This window comes from Puma concolor, chromosome C2 (genome assembly GCF_028749965.1).
Source record: "Puma concolor isolate L17-30 chromosome C2, mPumCon1.1.hap2, whole genome shotgun sequence".
Taxonomy (NCBI): domain Eukaryota; kingdom Metazoa; phylum Chordata; class Mammalia; order Carnivora; family Felidae; genus Puma; species Puma concolor.
Window position 1 is genome coordinate 22,037,445 of NC_141675.1, and position 21,719 is coordinate 22,059,163.

Sequence of the window (21,719 nt, forward strand, 5' to 3'; positions counted from 1 at the left end):
ATCCAAAAGTATATTAATTAGGGGTACCTGGCTGGCTCAGTCAGTACAGCACGTGACTCTACATCTTGGGGTAGTGGGTTCAAACTACACGTTGGGTATAGAGATTACTTAAAAATAAAATCTTTAAATATATATACAAATTCGTTTAAGTTTACTTAGAGAGAGAGAGAGAGCATGCTCAAGTATGCATGAGTGGAGGAGGGCAAAGGGAGAGGGAGGGAGGGAGGGAGGGAGGGAGGGGGAGGGAGAGAGGGAGAGGGAGAGGGAGAGGGAGAGGGAGAGGGAGAGAGAGAGAGAGAGAGAGAGAGAGAGAGAGAGAGAGAGAATCCCAAGCAGGCTCCTTGTTGTCGGTGCGGAGCCCAATGCAGGGCTCAAACTCACAAACCATGAGATCATGACCTGAGCCAGACACTTAACTGACTGAGCCACCCAGGCGCCCTTATATATATAAGAATTAGAACTTTGATGTTGAGGAAATGAAACCCCTACTGTATAGGCAAAAACTTCTAGGCCATCATAATGTGTAGCTGTTTCAGTGACATTTATTTAAAATTTATTCTTTTACATACTTTAACCTGCAGTAACCTAGTATTTCAGGATATATATTTTAAATATATATTATAAACATAACTCTCCCTACAGTGCCTATTTCACTTCTTTGCAGTAAATTACTTGAAATTCAGAACTATCACCAGCAGTTTCCTGCTTCCCTTTCAGCAAAAACTTATTTTCCAAGCAATCATTGCCATAATCCTCAAAGAGGACTACAGACAAGTCATTTAAAAAACATGACTGATATTTCAAGCTTTGCAATGTATTTACAGCCTAAGGATGATGTTTAAGCCCTCAGTAAAACAATCCCACCAAGTTCTCCCAAGTGAGTTGTATTTAAAAAGTCACAAACAAATCCTAAAGAATGAGAAGAAAATAAATAGGAGATGAACTATCTGACATCAGAGGAAAATAAGCTCTCTAGTCACACAAGACTTACATAAAAAAAGAAGTTAATAGATTTTATGTATTCACGAAATACAGTTCTGTACATGAAAAAGCCATAAACAATGTTGAGACAGCTGATGAAAGGTAGAAAAATCACAAAATAAAAGGTTAATATCCTTAGATACAAGACTTTTCATAAGTCACTGTGAAAATAAAGATTTTAGTAGAAAAAGAGGCAAAAAGACAATGAATTGGCAATTCAAAAACAGAAGAAGAAATACAAAGGATCAACGAACAAGAAAAAAACATGTCAAACTTCACAAAGATCAAATAAATGCAAACACACACAATTTATCTAGGAAAGGAGTAAAAATATATTCCTGAACCCCTTACATACTGCTGACAAGAACAGTTGTTACAGTCCCTGTCAATGCATAACAAAAACCTTGAATATGTCTGGAAACAACTCTACTTCTAGACCCTTATTCTAAACAAACTTAACATAGATGAGGGCAACACACATACACACACACACACTTATAAATGTACACTTGTGTGCAAGAAATACTTAAATGTCCTAAAAATGTGGTAATGGTTTACTGATTTTCTACTTACACCATAAAATTTCAGAGAACCATCAAAAATTACATAACAAATGATCAGAATATAGTAAGTGAAAAAGGCAAGTAATTAAATCACATATACTACGAGCCAAGTTTTTATTTATATATATACACACACATGAACACACACACACAGAGAACAATTACTAGAAAGGTATATATCAAAACATTAACAGTCAATCTCTTTGGGACGGTAAAATTACAAGTGGGTTTTCTTCATTCTGCTTTACTAGGTCTTCCAAGATTTCTACAATAACTGTGTTATCGCTTTTGTAGTTAGGAAAGTGTTTAGGAATTATAAAGCACTATTAAAAAAAAAATATGCAGCCAAAGAATAATCCTTAAAAAGTTGAGCTGACAGGGTTGAACACCACTATTCTTATTTGTTTGCAGTCATGACTACACAGGTATATACAATTGTCAAAGCTTATCAAAATGTTGGTTTAAGATCTGAGCATCTTATAAGTATACATCATTTTTCTAAATTTAGATATAATTCTTTAAATACTACCTTTAACCCCCCCCCAAAATAAATAAAAAATAAAATAATAAACAAACAAATATTATCTTTAACCCGAAAAAAAAAAAAGTTGAGGTGAAAACTTCTGGTAAGAAAGGACCAAGGTGGCAGTCACATTCCTAGCCTTATGTGCGCTGCTGAAGAAGGATTGTCTGAAGCCCTTCATAGACTTCAGAATTTTCTTTCTGCTGTCATAAATGGCAGCTTCCCAGAGGCTGAAACTATTTGTTTGATAGGTGGAGAACTCTATTTACCCAGTCCTTAGGCTGGAAATTTCTCCTTAGCCCGGGGATACCATATATCAGGATGCAATAGAATACTTCATTTATAGATGACATTCATTCATTCACCCAACAAATATTTATTTAGTACTTACTATGGGCTGGTTATACCCTCTACTACAGTCTGAAGCTTACTACTGACTTAAGGATTAAAAAATGCATGTCCTTCTTGTAAGTAGAAAATGATAGAGGAAAAACTTATTTGGATGAAGGCTACCTGAGAATATACTAAGAAAAGAAACGACAGAACAGTTACACGTGAACAACCTACCTGTTTCTTGAAATAACCAATTGCATATTCATCTGCATATGTGAGAAAGTTCAGGATGTCATGCTTTATATGATATTCTTTCAAGTGATTCATCAGGTGTGTTCCATAGCCCTATGTGAAAGTTAGTACACAAACATATTAGGTTCTGGAGAAAGGACATTCCTACAAATTCACTGGGAAATGTTGGCAAATTTAGAAGTTGGTACTTTGATACATGTTACCAACATAGACTAACATCCGTTCTCACATTTCTCAACTTTGAAGATGACCTACAAAACCAAAAATTTCAAAATCCTTGAACTGAGATATAATCAACATTTAAAAATACAAGCTTCTGGTTCTTTGAAAAAAACACACCAAAGCTACAAGAGGCTAGTTCAAACCTAAAGAGTGATGGCTGAATATTAATAAAGCAGTTTGGGGACTAAATATTCTGATTTCTGCTTCTCTTTAAAGTATTTGAGAACCTGAGATGCAAAGAGCAATGTAAATGAAAACTGCTAGGGGCGCCTGGGTGGTTCAGTTGGTTAAGCATCCAACTTCAGCCCAGGTCACGAGCTCATGGTTTGGGAGTTCGAGCCCTGTGTCGGGCTCTCTGCTGTCAGGTCGGAAGGCCCCTTCAGATTCCGTCTCCCTCTGTCTGCTCCTCTCCTGCCCATGCCCTCTCTCTCTTTCTCAAAAATAAACATTAAAAAAAAAAGTGCTAATCTTTACTAGAATACTAACCCAAGCGTTTCCTGTATGTATACAAATCAGCAACCCTTCCAAAGAAATGTAATCATATCACATAGACAGGGTTTTCATCTTTGTCTTATCAGGCCTTTCCGAGCGAGGTCTAACAAACCCAGGATCTCTGAGAGAGTCAGAAGACATAAGAAGTAAACTAAAGACAGTGAACAATGCTGAATAAATTAATGATTGAAATACAAAAAAAAAAAAAAATGCAAGTATTAGGTTTTTCAGTCATATACAAAGCTTAGACAAAAATCTATACATTTAAAGTGACTGTTTTAGAACTTCATTAAAAGAGGGGAAAGTAAATCCAAGCATCCAGACACAAATACCCTCACATAAATATTTTAGAATTTGGTGACACACTTTTCTAAAGAACTCAAATGTGCTTACTCATGGAAATGTAGTTGCACAGGGGGAGAAGGATCTTTGAAGTCATTTGATCTAATTCTCTATCCCATGTGACGCTAGAAGGCTTCTGCCATCTATCCTGAAAAGGCGAGCTGTTAGAACCCCGCCAGGGTAGGGGGATCACTTGGTCCTTACATAGGTCATTTCATTTTCAGATATTGTTATGGTTGGGAAGTCCTTCCTAAAGTTTACCCGAGATCTGACCCTTTCTTATTTCTACTTATTGACCTTAGTTCTACTCTTAGAGTAACAAAGGATCATTCTTGCTCGTAATAACTCTTCAAGCCCTTCAAGACTATACTCTCTCATGCCCATCCCTACCTCCCAAACCCCATGTGAAATACCATTGAGGTTTTAGTCCTTCCTTAAAAGGCATGACTGGAAGACCCCTTATGAATCTAATCATTGTCTTTAGGGCTTTCTCCTGTATATCCATGCTCTTCTAAAGCAGAGATCCCCGGACCAAGCATAATAATTAGGGGATGGTCTGCCCAGTGAATAGGATAATAGTATTACCACCTGATTTTTCCAGAAATTATTCTTCCATTGATGTTACCCAAAGGACATCTTAGCTTTCCACAAACATATCCCAATACTGAAATATTGTGATTTCAATAAAACTTCGATAAAAAGAGGAATGAAATGTCTCTTTCCTTGAGGAGAAGATGGTAAAATGGGGAAGATAAACCCATAAATACAAAATAACACTATAGAGCTGTGCTGTTCAATATGGTAGCTCATAGCCACATGTGGCTTTTGAGCAACTGAAATGTGACTAGCTGAAACTGAGATGTACTAGAGTGTGTAAAATACACATCAGGGAAAAAAAGCTCAATAACAGCTTACCCTTATTCCATGTTGAAATGACAGTATTTTGGTCATGTTAGGTTAAATAAAAAATACAAAATTAATTGCACCTGTTTCTTTTTACTCTTTTAAATATGGCTACTCAAAAATTTAAAATTACGTATGTGGTGGGGCACCTGGGTGGCTCAGTCAGTTGAGCGTCTGACTTCAGCTCAGGTCATAATCTCACGGTTCGTGGGTTCAAGCCCCACATCAGGCTCTGTGCTGACAGCTTGGAGCCTGGAGCTTGCTTCTGATTCTGTGTCTCTCTCTCTCTCTGCCCCTCCACTGCTCACGCTGTCTCTGTCTCTCAAAAATAAATAAATGTAAAAAAAAATTTTTTTAATTATGTATGTGGCTTGCATTTGAGGCTCAAAGTATATTTCTATTGTGTAGCATTGGTATAGAATCATGTATTTGTACCTACAATACAGAAAAAGGCTGTATGGTATTTAAGAGGGGGAAGGAGGAAGGTACATAAGGAAAAGAACATGTTTAAGCTAGGCCTTAAAAGAGTTTGTCAAATGGAAAGCAAGGTAAGAGGATGGATTGGAAATGTAAATGTAAAGAAAAACAAACTTATATAAAAGCATTATAAAGAAATATTGGAAAGTGGGTTTATAACATAGGGGTACAAAAAGGCTTCCTAAAAAAAATGTAAAATGCAAAAGTATAAAGGAAAGAAGAGATTAAGTAGATTACTTCAAATTTTAAAACTCCTTAAAGATATTATAAGCAATTGAAGATACCATAAACAAAACACAAATGACAACTGACAGCACAGTTGTAAGACATATTACAAAGATTTAACATCTTCTATGGGATCAGTACAAAAAAAAGAAAGACAGGGGTGGCCTGGGTGGCTCAGTCAGTTAAGCATCCAACTCTTGGTTTTGGCTCAGGTCATGATCTGGTGGTTTGTGAGCTCGACGCCCACATCAGGCTCTGCACTGACAATGTGGAGCCTGCTTGGGATCCTCTCTACCTCCCTCTCTCTCTGGCCTTCCCCTGCTCTCATTCTGTCTCAAAATAAATAAACCTTAAAAAGAAAAAGAAAAATGGTCAAAGCACAGGAACAAGTCATAGGTATCACCAAAAAAAATAAATTCCGACGTTCAACTTCAGTAGTAATTAGAGCACTCCATCGGGAAATGCAACATACTGTCACTCAAGAGTATGTCACCATCTCTAAGGTTGATGGTATCCAGTGTCAGTAAAGACAGGGGAAACGGTACTCTGCAAAACCATTTACACTGGTAAAAATGTAAATTGGTAAGCCCATTGACAAGGGCAATCTAGAAATATTTTTTTTTTTTTTTACTTCAGACAGGCCATATTCAATTCTGTGTAATTCCACTTCTCAGCGTCCAGAAAAACATTTCCAAAAAGAGCACTGTTTGTGAAAGAAAACATCTGTAAATAAACATAACTGTCTTCTTTTTTAAAATTTTTTAATGTTTATTTATTTTGAGAGAGTGGGGGAGGGACAGAGAGAGAAACACAGAATCTGAAGCAGGCTCCAAGCTTTGAGCTGTCAGCACAGAGCCCGATGTGGGGCTCAAACTCACAAACTGTAAGATCATGACCTGAGCCGAAGTCGGATGCTTAAATGACTGAGCCACTCAGGTACGCCAAACATAAATGTCTTCAATAGAGAATATTATATAAATTATGTTACTTCCACATTATTAAATACTATAGAAAGAAAATAGCTGTATATCAGCACTAATAGAAATTTCTGCAATGATGGAAATGTTCTTTATCTATGCTATCCAATGTGGTAGCCATCAGTCACATGTGGCTATTGAGTACTTGTGTGACTGAGGAACTGAATTTTAAATTTTATTTAATTTTAATTGATCTAACTATAAGTTTAAATAAGCACATATATGCACTAAAGTTGAAAGAGCTCTAAGACATTATGAAAAGTGTTTATGTCAACAGCAACAAAACACATAGCCGCTCTTATAAACAGGTACATTTCCCTGCACATAAATCAGTAAAGAATCATCTGGAAGGTTGCACACGAAGTTGACAATAGTGGGATGGCAGGGGGAAGGGGGAGTGGGATTTTTGCTTTACCTAAAAGTGTATTTATGTATGATCTATGTAATTAAAAATTATGTTTAAAGAAAAATTAAAAGAAAACTAGAAAAAAGAAAAGGTTGGCTAGTTGGAGGGAACTGCATGGGCATAGAAATAGCAATATTTAGGAATTCATAAGAAATGCATCTTCTGACAAAACTCACTTTAACATAGATAAAGTTGATGGAAGAAAGCGAGGCTTTTGTTACAAGGGGTTAATAGGCCATAAACTTTCTAAGCTTTGCCCACAATCCAATAATTTTTCTCAAAATGAACAGTAATGGTTCTTTTGTAAATAGCTTCTCAAAACCCACATAAGATATTGTTCATCACTGGCCACTTATTTGTCACCTTGCCAAATAAATTTTCCAGATTCCAATCACTTAAGAGTAAGGGTTGTATCTTTTAACTTAAATCCTGTCTAGTACTGTGACTGGCAGTAGAGGCAAAACATTTCCTTGATTAGCTTAAATGTTTCCTTGGCAGGCAATTAGCAATATTAAACCACTATATACAAATGTTTAGATTTTCACCTAGAACTTTCTCCCTTTATTGGTCCACCTTTATTGTTAACTATCACCAAAGGTTTTATTTACTTATTTTTTTTAAATTTGAGTTTCTGATACCTTATTTTTTCTTTTTTTATTTTTTTTTTATTTTTTAATGTTTATTATTGAGAGACAAGAAGACATAGAGCTCATGAGGAGGGGAGGGGCAGAGAGAGAGAGGGAGAGACAGAATCCGAAGCAGGCTCCAGGCTCTGAGCTGTCAGCACAAGCCTGATGTGGGGCTCGAACTCACAAACGTGAGATCATGACCTGAGCCAAAGTCGGATGCCCAGCCAACTGAGCCACCCAGGTGCACCAAAGGTTTTCTTTTCTAAATCCATCTAGCAACCTCAGTGTTTATTTAAATATTAAGATATATAAATATTAGCTCCATAACTTTAAGTGTGCATGATAACAAATCCAAATAGTTTTGAGATGACAAGATAATTCTAAAACCAGGTGACGAGCTTCAAGTAAAATCTCAAATGTTATCTTGCGTGTGCTCTGAGATAAAGTCACATACAAATCTTATTTCCTCATTCTCAGGAATTTATATGCAAGCTGGATTCTCTAAAACGAGAGGAGGCAAATTTGAAAGTATCATTTAGCCAAGATTTTTTTTTTTTTTTAATTTTTTTTTCAACGTTTATTTATTTTTGGGACAGAGAGAGACAGAGCATGAACGGGGGAGGGGCAGAGAGAGAGGGAGACACAGAATGTGAAACAGGCTCCAGGCTCTGAGCCATCAGCCCAGAGCCCGATGCGGGGCTCGAACTCACGGACCGCGAGATCGTGACCTGGCTGAAGTCGGACGCCCAACCGACTGCGCCACCCAGGCGCCCCGCAAGATTTTTAACATATTAAATAGAAATCTAAAACCTCCACTTATGAACTTGAGGTTTTTTCCACATAGGTGCCACCAACACTTGCTTTTATCAAACTTCCCCATTTATCAAGACTAATCTTCATTTTCTAGAACTATAGTTTCAAGTCATTTACAAAAAGTGGCTTTTTCTAGTTCCTCCTACTGGGTTTGTAATATTTGGCCACCTGCCTGCAAATCTTTAGAAAATTACATGGTTTGGGAAAAAAATAAACTGCCCTTCTGGGAAGTAATAAGACAGAGTATCCAATTCATATTAAATACCTTTAGTTTTCCTCTGGTGGCCCTAAAAGCGTCCACGTCACCCTCAATCAACCTCTCCAAACAAGGTGTTTGGTGTAAGTTTTCTCTGCAAACAAAAACTTTGCAATCTTTTTCTGAAATCATAAACTAAGGACATGTTTGCCAGTTCCCTCTCCCTATGAAAAGCCAAACAAATTTTGCTTTTAAGTACGTTTCTAAACTCTGCATACTTGAAATTGTTTCCCACTTTGGCGAGCAGAAACTAAAAAATGATACGCATAGCAACAGCACCATCTAAAGACACGCTGTCAGAATTCCTTGGAAAAAGTGCGAGACGTCAGTTTTGAGCCAATTTGGGCTCTCACCTTCCCCAGTCAGAATGACAGATGTATGACTGATGAATTTTGTTTATCATTTGCTGCTCAGTACTATGAGTCAAAGACAAAAAGCCCCACTTGTGCTTCATGAGAAGAAATCAGCAGCTATCATGGGCTCTGTGACCAGAGTAAAGCCGTTGATGAAAACCAAAGTACCCACAGCACTGGCTGTAGCCCTCAATCAGAGAATGATTCCTACCAGTGAATTACTGCTGTTTTTTGTAAACGGCATTGCTTCTTTGCAGCTAGAGCAAGCAACAGTGTCCCTAGACCTGCACTGCCCGATATGGGAGCACTGGCCACATGTGCCCAGGGAGCACCTGAAATGTAGCTAGTCCAAATGGGGACGTGTTCTAAGTGTAAAACACATCCTAGGTTCCGGAGAGTTAGTACAAAACAAAGAATATAAAATGTCTCATTAGTGATTCTCTGTGACATTGAGTACAGTGACACCTCTTTGGGTAGTGGGTAAAATAAAATACGTTGTTAAAATTAAATTTGCCGTTCAGGCTCTGCTCTGTGAGCTTGGAATTCTCTCTCTCCTCTCTCTCTCTGCTCCTCCCATGCTTGTGTGATCTCTATCTCTATCTCTCTCAGAATAAATAAACATTTAAAAATAATGAAATAGAAAAGAAAAGAAAAGAAAAGAAAAGAAAAGAAAAGAAAAGAGAAAAGAAAAGAGAAAAGAAAAAAGAGAAAAGAAAAGAAAAAAGAGAAAAGGAAAGAAAAGGAAAGAAAAGAAAAGAAAAGAAAAGAAAAGAAAAGAAAAGAAAAGAAAAGAAAAGAAAAGAAAAGAAAAATTTTGCCAGGGTGCCTGGATGACTCTGTCCGTTGAACATCCACCTCTTTTTTTTTTTAATTTTTTTTTTATGTTTATTTATTTTTGAGACAGAGAGAGACAGAGCATGAACAGGGGAGGGTCAGAGAGAGAGGGAGACAGAATCCGAAACAGGCTCCAGGTTCTGAGCTGGCAGCACAGAGCCCAACGCGGGGCTTGAACCCCAGACCATGAGATCATGGCCTGAGCCGAAGTCGGATGCTTAACCAACTGAGCCACCCAGGTGCCCGAACATCCACGTCTTGATTTCGGCTCAGGTCATGATCTCACAGTTTGTAAGAGGGAGTCCTGTGTTGGGCTCTCTGCTGACAGTGGGGAGCCTGCTTGGGATTCTCTCTCCCTCTCTCTCTGTTCCTCTCCCACGGGCACTCGCGCTCTCTCTAAATAAAAACTTCAAAAAACGAAAATTTAAAAAAAAATTTTTTTCAACGTTTTTATTTATTTTTGGGACAGAGAGAGAGAGAGAGCATGAACGGGGGAGGGGCAGAGAGAGAGGGAGACACAGAATTGGAAACAGGCTCCAGGCTCCGAGCCATCAGCCCAGAGCCTGACGCGGGGCTCGAGCTCACGGACCGCGAGATCATGACCTGAGCCGAAGTCGGACGCTTAACCGACTGCGCCACCCAGGCACCCCAAAAAATCGAAAATTTAATTAAGAAAAGAAAATTAATTTTGCCTGTTTCCTTTTCTTTCAATGTAGCTACTCGAAAACTTAAAATTACATGCATGGCTCACATTTGCACACTGCATCATATTTCACTGGACAACGTTGCCTCAGACATTCCAGTCATTTTTCTCAGCAGCTATCTAATCCTGAGTTAATTGTCTTCCCACTATTTGCCCTAGTTTTGCATGATAGTTTTTAGGGTTCCCAAAATACCAAATGAATAATAAAAACACATTTCCTGGTTCCATATTCCTAAAAGCAGCAGCAGAATAGAACAAGACACACACTAGATCTGAGGTCTTTCTGACAACAGAGTCTACAGTTTATTCCAGTCAGACTGCAACACCAAATGCAGTTTCAAGGTAACAGCCTCGCTCCGGGGGAGGAAAGAACCAATGCCAAGGCCAAGTGGGAAGGTAAATGAACCACACACACAGACAGACACACACAGGTAGGCATGCACACGCACATGCGCGCACACACCCCACATTCCAAACCCAGCATGAATACTTCTAAAACACAGACCTAAATTTCTTCAAATTTTTCATGACTTCCCTTCTAGAATTTCTTTAGCCCTTGACTGGTTTTAGAGACAAAGCCATAAGACATCTTCCTTAAGTGTAAGCCACCTAAGTCATGTAGCCCACGCCACATCCTTTCTGGTGGTTCAGCATTACCAACTGTGTGTGTGTGTGCCTGTGCGTGTGGAAATTAACAATGAACAGTGAGATTTCTTTTCGAACCTCCCTTCACTTGCCATAGACTGTACTTCAGTTGCATTTGGGGCTGTGTGGGGTCCTTGTTCCTTGCCCCAGGTCCAAACCATTGGGAGAAGCTGACCTATTGGGACATGGAACCATCTACTCTTGTCACACACATACACAGACACCTGCAGCCAGAAAACTCTTCTCGGAAAGTCCTGAACTCCACTTTAGACATTCTGCAGACATGATACAGAGACAGACCTTGCCAAGCTCCACAACTTTAGGGAGAAGCACCGCATTCAGTTTTTCTTCTAACACCTTGGGTTACCCTTACCTTGACTTGCTCATTTGAGGTTACAGCACAGAAAACAATCTCTGTGAATCCTTGGGATGGGAACATACGGAAACAGATACCACCGATGACACGGCCATCTTTAATTAGGGCAAGGGTTTTGTGTTTCCTGAAAGAATAAGATTATGGCAAAGTTTTACCTATTTTGGTTATATAAAAATACTTTTTGGGGTGTGCCTTATGAACCAACCAGGATAGGAGGGGAGTGGTTTTCTGGAGTTTCTATGGCTGCTTCCTTTATCTAACCACTATCTTGGCAGAACATTCTTTTATTTTTATTTTCATTTTTATTTAATACAGAATGTTTCAAGAATCTGCATGTCATCCTAGCTCAGGGGCCATGCTAATCTTCTCTGTATCGTTCCAATTTTAGTGTATGAGCTGCTGAAGCCAGCACAGAACATTCTCAATGTGAACTCTAGAGTAAGCTTGCCTGCACAAGACTTCATTCATCCAAAAAAAATGTCAGCCACCTACGAAGGGCCTGAGGTTTACAAATAAAGGACAAAGTATGTGTGGAGGTGCTCACCGGTACTGGAATGGTGCTACACTCAATGCCAAGGGTCCCAAATTGAGGGTTCAGAGGGAAGGCACAGTCGTGGACAAATGTGGCACATGTTTCTGAAGAGTTTACTCTTACTCAAAAATATTACAGAAACATGATGGAAGAGAATACAAATCCACATGTACAGTTCGTCAAAACTTGTACTGTAGCATCTCTTCAGAACTTCCAAAATGTCACACTGAATGGTCACATGCAGGGATCACAGTCCACATAGGCTGTGGGGCTATATGCGTTAAAATACATTCAATTAGAGACCTTTAGGTTTTCTGTTGTTGGGGTTTTACTTAAAGCAACGGATTTTCAAATGTACCTGTCTGATAGCTCAGGAATCTTCCCATAGTTAAGACCCAGCAACAGTGGTACCTGTTAAGATACCAAAATCAAGCATGTTTTTGGCTATGAAAGAAGTGGGACCCTTCTTGGTGTTAATACTTCACTACTGTAATGAATGAAGCACAGGATAGTCACGAGCCACTCAAAGTAGAAACCTTCGTTATTATTAACAAAAAAATGTATAAATTGTTGAACAATTAATCTTACTGCTTTTAAACATGGCACTTAGCTTGATGGAGCTCTGTATTCCCTGGCATGACAAGAGGCAGCAGGATTCAGTGACCCTGGCTGACTTCTAGTATCTGAGTGGTTCCTCCTTCATTTAAAAAGGAAATAAGAAAGAAAGAAGAGCCAGGCAGTCGAGCACCACTTACGGGTCGAAGACAAGCCGTGTGATATACTCTTTGGGCATCCGGGGCAGCTGGTGGGAGAACACATTCTGGAGACCGACTAGCCACATCAGAATCTTCTTGTTGGGTTTCTGGTTCAGGGAATTGCCGACCACGTGAAATTCAATCACACCCCTGCGCTCCTCCAGCCTCGCTGCCTCATCCCTGGCTGAATGTGCTGACAGTAAATTGGTCTGCAATGTGGGAGACAAGAGAAATTAGGCAGAGCTCTTCTCTTAAGACAATGGAGATGGGATCTCTCAATGTTTCTCTTACTTGTTCTAATAAGATGCTCATTTGTGGATTTTCAGGGACCCAAACAACATATACCAGTTACGAAAACAAAACAGAAAAGGGAGACAAAACATTTTGAGAGATTACAGTATTATATGTGTACATGCATACTTATTGTAGATTAGGAGTCATCAAACCTTCCTGCAAAGGGCCAGATCGTAAATAGAAGGTCTCGGTGGCAGCTAGTCAACACTGTTGCCACAAAGACATACACACGTGAATGGGCGTAGTAGTGTCCCAATAAAACACTATTTAAAAGCAGAGGGAGAGCAGACCAGATTTGGCCTGTGTGCTACTCTTTGGTCTAGAGGAATCCCATCTGGCTGAACTTTGTAGAACCCTCAGGATGACAGACCCGCCCCCGCCAAATTCTCACTGCAGTCCCGACAGTGGCAGTCACGTTTACAGTGTCAGCACCTCTTTTTGGAAGATAGTTTTCTTTCCAGAGGGTCATCTGTTGACCCACTCTCCACCACAGCTGGTGGCACAATCCCGTGCTGGCACTTCATGCTCCCCATCCTATTTAATCCACCCAGGGATGTGCAGGTAAATGTTCAACAAATAGCTCCCGGGGAAGAACAGCCCCAAACGGTAGCACTTGCTCATCCCGTTGGTCTACAGCTGGCTGCCCAGGTGACCAGGTTCCACTGTGGTCAACTTCAAGCTAACATTGCATTTAACAACCAGCTCACAAAATTCCTGAAAATTTAACAACTGCCTTGTGTACGCCTATATGAGCCAACTCCAGTTCACTATCAAATCCACCCAACAAATCTGGAAATGTGTGATCACATCCACACGTCACAGCTGAAAAACCGAGCTGAACTAATTTGCGAAGGTACTAACTCCTTGAAAGACAAGTACAGAAAAGGTACTGCAGTCTTAGATTCCCAGGACTGGATATATATATCTAACAAGAAATGAGAAGAATAATCTTACAATGAGATCTTTCTCTTAAAACATTCCTGTTCTCTGAATTATCCTCAATACTATCAAACAAATATCTAAGGAAACATGACAAATTAAAAATTGATGGAGCAGAGCCACGCTAAAAAAATTTTACAAGATATTTTATAAGATAATCTCCAAGACATCTCTTCATTTCCTGGAAGCTGTCACAAATGTCTTAAACTGCCCTGCCCGTGGATGCAATGCAATGGGATAACAGCAAAATTTTTACCAAAAATGCTTTATTTGAATCGAATCATGAATAAATAGACAAATCCAAAAGGGGTCATTATGGAAAACTAGGGAGCAGGATTCTTCAAAATGGAACTGCCATTTAAAAAAAAAACAAAAAACGGACGGGGGAACTCTTCTAGATTAAAGGAGACTAAAGAGATGAAGAGAAAGAACTAAACGCAATTCATGATCCCTGGCTGATCCTTGAACAACAGCAACAAATGTTATAAAGGACATAATATGGTTATATGGGGAATTCAGATATGGGCTCTCTATACATTAGGCCAAGGGTCAGACTTTCTTATAAAGGGGCCAGGTAACAAGTAGTTTAGGCTTTGTAGGTCCTACACCTGCTGTCTTAATTATTCAAATCTGCTCTTGTAGTGCAAGGCAGACATAGACAACATGTTTAAATTACAATTTATTTACAAAAACAGCCAGTGGGCTAGATTTGGCCTGTAGGCTGTAGTTTGCCAATCCATATATTAAAAAATGTTGTGACCTGGCTAAATTTTCTGAATGGTAGCTACACTGTGGTAATGTAAAGGAATAGTCTTTATCTTAAGAAATACAGGTAAAAATAGGGTGAAATGTTGTGACATCTATATTTAATTCTGAAATGGTTCCAAATGGTTCACAGGAGAGAGAGACAGAGGAAATGCAAATGTGGCATGTTAACAACTGGTGAATCTAAATAAAGAAACTGGGGGTGGGGGGGGCACCTGAGTGGCTCACTTGGTTAACTCTTGATTTTGGCTCAAGTCATGATCTCACAGTTCATGAGTTTGAGCCCTGCATTGGACTCTGCTCTGACAGCACGGAGCCTGCTTGGGATTCTCGCTCTGCCTCTCCCCTCTTGTGTTCTCTTTCTCTCTCAAAAAAATAAACTTAATAAAAAAAAATTAAATTGGAAAAACTATGAATCTCCATCACGAAATTTTTATAACATTTGTCAGGATTTAAATTTTTCAAGTTAAAGAGCTGAGGGAGGTGGGAATACCTTCAGCTGTGTGAGATTATTAGCATATTTCTCTGTGGTGTGATATCCACCCAGGGGAACCACCTCTCCACCAGCTTTTCTTGCCCTCCACACCTTGACCACCTGGTTGAATGTAAACCAGGGTAACATAACATGCTATCTCTCAGTGATACCACCCCCACTTCCAACAGTTGGAGACAGAAAAGGGCTACCAGCTGGCTGCTCTGGTTTACTCTGCTGACCTCTGGTCCAAGCATTGCTGCAGGGTCCGTGATGGTAGACATGACCTCGTCAATTAATTCCATTGGAATATCCCCCATAACCCGGGGTTTCTTGGCCTCCTCCAAGGCATGAGAGTCATTCATTTTCCTCTTTTCTCCTGTGATGATCAAAACAAAAGGGCAAACAATGGGTGATCGTAAATACAAAGCAGATAATACGTGACAACTAATCCAACTAATTTTCTGTTAACATTGATGGGCATGGAAGTCAACTCTCCATTTACCCAGGAAGGGGTGGCTGTGGAAGATGGGAAAGAGAAGGGAGGAGGTCCCAATAATCACCAACCACAGATACATTCAGAATATTTTCTACTTTCTATGATAATTTTTTAACTTGCTATATGAGTTATGTGTTCATTTGCAAATGCAAGGGGTGATTTCAGTTATCACTGGTTATTAATCTCTAAATTTAGTCTCTTTGTGGTCAAAGAACATGGTTCATATGATAACAAAACATCAAAAATTTCTGAAACTTACTTTAGAACATAAAATATGACCAATTAATTGTAAATGTGTATTGTCTTCTTGAAAGTAATGTGTATTGTATGACTTTTAGGAGTAATGATCCCTGTATATCCATTAGAGTAAGCTTACTGATTATGTTTTCAGGGTTTCTGTATCTTTTTGATAGCTTTGTCTATTTGAACTATGAATTACTCAGAGATGTTGCTTCAAGCCTTCAACTATTGGTTGATTGGGTTGTTTCTCTTTCCAGTTCCGGCAATTTTCTTTTATGATGTACGCATGCGTGTATATGTATAGGTACATGTATATTATGTATGACTATATATATTTGACCTATACTAATGAAATGTTTATTTTGCTAGAGAATTTAATTTTCTCATTATAAAATAACCCTCTTGGGGCACCCAGGTAGTTCAATCAGTTAAGGTTCCAACTCTTGGTTTGGGCTGAGGTCATGATCTCATGGTTTCATGAGTTCAATCCCCATGTCAGGCTCCGTGCTGACAGTGTGGAGGCTGCTGGGGATTCTCTCTCTCCCTCCCTCTCTTTCCGCCCCTCCCCCACTTGTGCTGTCTCTGTCTCTCTCAAAATCAATAAACTTTAAATAAATAAATAAATAAATCCCTCTTTATCTCTCACGATACTTTTTTGCCATAAAATGATACCCCACAAAGTGAGTAGGGCCATTCTTGACAAGTCACATGCTGGGAAAGGCCAGGCAAAGATAACTTTTTCCCACTTTCTTCCTTAGATTACATGGTGGCTTGTTTGTTCTTTCTACTATCATGGTTGGTTTTTCCTCTTTTTTTCCCCCTGTCATAAAATGTCATAAATTTATTTTTACAATAAGTTTAAAATTTGTTTAGATGTTCAAATCTAATTATTCCTCACTTGTGAATCCCACTAGGCACATTTCCACACATCTTTAGTTAAAGGAGCAGAACAATGTAACGTATCTTGTCTGTATAAGATGCTTCCATAAACATTATGCCACTTATTAAATGGCTTTTGTTGGGGCGCCTGGGTGGCGCAGTCGGTTAAGCGTCCGACTTCAGCCAGGTCACGATCTCGCGCTCCGTGAGTTCGAGCCCCGCGTCGGGCTCTGGGCTGATGGCTCAGAGCCTGGAGCCTGTTTCCGATTCTGTGTCTCCCTCTCTCTCTCTGCCCCTCCCCCGTTCATGCTCTGTCTCTCTCTGTCCCAAAAATAAATAAAAACGTTGAAAAAAAATAATTAAAAAAAATAATAATAAAAAAAATAAATAAAATAAATGGCTTTTGTTGAGTTCTTGTTATTATAACTCTTTTTTAGTTGTAAATGAGAATCTTTTCAGTCATTTGACCAACATGCCTCCAAATTCTATGATTCCCCAAAAAGTAATGCTTTGAACTATTTATTTTGTAGCCAAGGTTTATAATAACATGCCCCAAACTCGATAAATTGCTGTTAGTGTCATTGTAAGAAAGTATCTGAGGCTACATCCAAGCTCACTGGCGAAGAGTTTCTGCATTGATGAGTGGCATCTCCCTTGGAAGTGAGAAAGTAAATGGTGGCACACATGTTAAATATGTGGTACTGCATTTAAAATTCTCTTCTTTCCTCTGGTCTGACACTTCTTTAATGTCAAGATTTGGTCATATCTTGACAAGATGTTAAGCCCATGGACAGAAGGACAACCTTCAAAACATTCTGTAACTAGGAAATGCCTTTAGGGTTAAGAGATGGTTTTGCCCACATGGCAGATTACATTAGCAGCCAAATTCTTTACCCTCCTGGTATCCACACTCTTGCCATGTGACTTTGTGGTTCTTCTTACAAAAGAAGTAAGAGTACATTTCTCCACCCCTTGAATCTGAGTTCGACCATGTAATTGGCTTTAGTTGACAAAATAAGGCAGGGGTGATGGTATACCAGTTCTGAGTCCAGGCTTCTAGAAACTGTATTTCTACTTGTTCTCTGGTACTTCTGCCATTGTCAGAAGGACATATTCTGCTCCAAGAAAAGCAGCCCAGTGATCCCAGGAGGAAGATGAGAAATATTTGGAACAGAGATGCTCCAGTTTAAGTGCTCTAGCCCAGAACAGAGCCCCCAGTCAATAGGTAGGCTCATGAGCAAGCCTAGCAAAGACTGACTGAATGAGGTTGGCTGAGATCAACAACCTACCAGGAAACACAGAATGAGTGAGCTATGATAATAAATGATTATGGCTTTAAGACTCTGCATTTTGGGTTGCTTTGTTGTTTAAGACTCTGCATTTGGGTTGCATTTTGTAACTAACCAATTCAGCTCAAAGTGATTTCCAGCCATAAAAATCCTGGACATACACAATCTGTAGCTGGTCTAAATCTACCTTTTGCACTCCTGAGATAACAGGACTTCTATGGCAATCATTGCCCTCTCTTATGCCCCCTTACAAGCTTACCTGGGTTTGCCTCAAGCCCAGAAGAGCCTTTGCAGGAAGGACTGGTGCTCCCTCCATTAGGTTGCTCAAGGGAAGATGAGTTTGAATTATATGAAATGGTCCCAGCTACAGGAGGTGGACTGATAACTAGCCCCAAAAAGAAAAACAGGAATTAGGTGACTCCTTTCTTAAGCAACAAGGAAACACGTGCACATGCAACCATCCCATTCCTGCCCAACACCACAACAAAATCATCTTTAAAATAAAAGCCATGGAGGGACACCTGGCTGGCTTGGTTGATGGAGCATGTGACTCTTGATCTTGGGGTCATAAGTTCAAGCCCCACGTTGGGTGTAGAGATTACTTCAAAATAAAATCTTTTAAAAATGAATGAATTAATTAAAATAAAATAACAGCCATGGGGCCAAAATGAACATGATAATAATAAATGAATCATTAAATAAATAAATAAGTGGGGAGAAGGTAAAGGTCTTCCTTATAGGAGAATACCAATAAATAAAAAGGAAGGAATCGTGGACATTAGGGGGTAGAAAAAACACTTGACAGCCAGCATGTAATAATTGATTCAAGGAAGAATCATCTGTGCAGGCTAAACCTTGGGAGTATAATTTCGATGAAGACAGGCTAGTTTCAAAGTGTCTCTCTACAAAAATACTTCTTTATTGCAAAAGGAAAGATGGTTAACACTACAGTGGAGAAACCAGGTAAACACTATCATAACCAAGTGATCAAGCTTATACCAACAATTAATGAGGGAGGCCAACATCATGTGCCTCCTGAGGTCAGACAAAAATTGCTATAAACCACAGGATTGTGATTAGAGGCAAAAATGGAAAATAGCCTATAGGTTAGGTAATAATATTGCATCAAGCTTAAATTCCTTACTTTGATAACTGTCCTGCTGTTAAGTAAGAGAATGTCCTTGTTCTTGGGAGATATTCACTGTGCTCTGTAAAGGGGTATGAGGTTTGCAACTTTCAAATAGTTTAGAAAAAAAAAAAGAAGGGAGGATGATAAACCAAGTATGGCAAAATGTTAACAAGTGGTGAATCTGGGTGAAGGATATAGAATATACCAGATTTCTTTGTCCTATTGTTATAACTTTTCTGTAAGTTTGAGAATATTTACAAATTAAAAAAACATCTTTTCTTTTCTTTTCTTTTTTCTTTTCTTTTCTTTTCTTTTATAAAAGCCATTGTCAGAAATAGGATATTGCTTTGCCAGTGTGCTGCTGATTTGTAGCTAGTGTGGTGAGAGCAGATGAAGAATACAGACATTTTCAGTGGCACTGGTCATGTACAGGACAGAGTATAGCAGTAAAGCCAGATGCCCAGAGAGAACGTTCAACTAAGTTTCAATGCAGCCACAGTTCGGTCCTCAGAGGACGTTCTGAACAGCCAAGAAAGTGACGGAGTAAGTTTACAGAGAGACACCATTCCACAGCACGGAGAATATACCAGAGTGCCAGGCCATATATATATACGTGTGTGTGTATATATACACACATACATATGGCTTTCCTTCCAGGAAACAGGCCTTCTGAATCTCAAAGTGCACTGGAGTGATTGCACACAAAGGGGAAGCTCTGGTTATTCTGAAGACATTTGAGTATCTTGCAAAACTTCAGAGCCATCATTACGAATGTCATTTATCACAGCTGCATAGATGTGCAGACATGCCAATTAAGTAGATGATTACACTCTTCTTTCCCCCCAGAGAACACACTGCAATTACAGTAAAAAAAAAAAAAAAAAAAAGGAGAAGGCAGCCTGCTTCTGACAGCTTTGGGTAACACTAAAGAGGACAATGCAGTTCAACCGGGTTACAACCTCAGCCACACAAATAAATGTGGAACTCCCCGAGAGTCAGACACAACCTCTGCCTTCTCCATCCTGTGCTAAGACATAAAATGCGCTAGAAGCTGAACACACCAGGGAGGCATTCCGGGAGGGCAAAGATTAAGGGGAGTTTTCACAAAGAGGAATCCTCTCTGGAAGACCCTCCAGCAAAGAACTCAGCTGATCCTGCTGAATTGCTTTGGTGTCCTCCTGCCTGAAGGAGGAAACTGCTCTTCACTCACTCCTCCCACAAGCGTCTATCTGCCGGCACATTCACAGCACATGCTAGAAAGCCTGGCTGGAGGTCTGGCTGGCTCTTCATGGGGTGTAGTAGTTGAGGAATTTCACAGACTGGGCATGAAACCCAATTCCATCACTTAGGAGCTCTGGTTGTGGGCAACTTGGTGCTCCTCTCTGAGCTTCTATTTCTCATCTATATAAAGGGGATAATAATACCAACTTCTCCGGGCTTGAGCTAATTCACTATGAAGCAGACTTCACAGGCAAGGACTTAATGGAAGTCTGTTATTATGATTGTGGCAAACAGCCTCTGACCACCACACTCACTGGAGACAGAAGACTTACAGAAAAAAAGTGGGGTTAGGACAGCACGAGGTAAGTGCTACGTGACACAGCGGTTCTCAAATACGGCTGCACATCAGAATCACCTGGGGAGCTTTTAAAATTCTCAATGTCCAGGCTAGACCAATTACATCACTCTTTTGGGAGAAGCCTCAGAAATCAATATTATTTTCAATCACAAGTGAGGCCACCACACAGCCAAGCTAGAAAACCAAAGATAAGATATATTCAAGGTTCTGTGAAAGTTTGGAAGAAAAGAGATGCAGTCCTTGCTGGAAGGCATGGGAGGAGCAAGGAGAGGGTTTGTGGGAGAGATGTTATTTGAAAACCAGATGAGATAAAGACAAAGTGAACAGCACAGGGACAGAGAGCAATACAGAGGACATGCCCAGTCACTACAGAGGATATGTCCGTAAATGCTAGAAACTGGGGTCTCTAAAAACAAGAATTCAAACAAAAAGGATTTGATCCAAACCAAAATACCTCATTCCCTAAGTACTCTGCTTTGTAGGGATTTAATTATATTTACATCCAAACTTAGGCGCTAGATAAGAAAAACATTATTAATCACCTTCTCAAATGCATTATGCTGAGTGAAAGAAGTCAGACTCAGAAAATGGTGTACCATATGATTCCATTCATATGACATTCTAGAAAAAGCAAACTCCAGGAACAAAAAACAAATCAGTGGTTGCCAAGGCTGGTGGTGGGGCAACGAACGAACTACAGAGGGTTGCAAGGGAATTTTCCGGGGTGAAGCAACTATTCTGTATTTTAATGGTACTGGTGGTTATTTAACTGCATGTGTTTGTCAAAATTCACAGAACCGTACAGTAAAGAAGGTGACTTTTACCATTTGCAAAAAAGATTTTTTTTTGCTAGAGGCAAAAATACTATACACTGAGCTAGATGTACTAAAAACTCTAATATGGAAATTCTGCATTCTGCTTTCCCCACGGCCACATAGGAATGACTGCTTTGGCATCTCTTGCCAAACTTCTCCGAGTCTTTCTAGCGTCAAAGGCAGCAGTTCAGAGCCTCTCTCTGGGATCAGTGGGACTCTAGAAGTCA

At 39.5% G+C, this 21,719-nt stretch overlaps 1 protein-coding gene and 1 non-coding gene across 4 annotated transcripts in view; both read right to left on the minus strand.

Moving 5' to 3' along the window:
- The window catches only part of KAT2B (lysine acetyltransferase 2B), a 105,359-nt gene that overhangs the window by 14,588 nt on the left and 69,052 nt on the right, over positions 1–21,719 (minus strand). For 2 of the 3 annotated variants that reach the window (XM_086674201.1, XM_086674203.1), the window contains exons 8-12: positions 18,229–18,354; positions 15,305–15,441; positions 12,593–12,801; positions 11,303–11,429; positions 2,635–2,745 (exon numbers count right to left, since the gene is read on the minus strand). In XM_086674201.1, coding sequence (XP_086530327.1) covers positions 2,635–2,745; positions 11,303–11,429; positions 12,593–12,801; positions 15,305–15,441; positions 18,229–18,354 — 710 coding nt within the window. The remainder of the gene's footprint in view (positions 1–2,634; positions 2,746–11,302; positions 11,430–12,592; positions 12,802–15,304; positions 15,442–18,228; positions 18,355–21,719) is intronic. The other variant, XM_086674202.1, reaches the window with a different exon arrangement.
- LOC112850522 (U6 spliceosomal RNA) lies at positions 11,611–11,717 on the minus strand. The gene has a single exon (XR_003222646.1). It is a non-coding gene; the product is annotated as a U6 spliceosomal RNA (small nuclear RNA).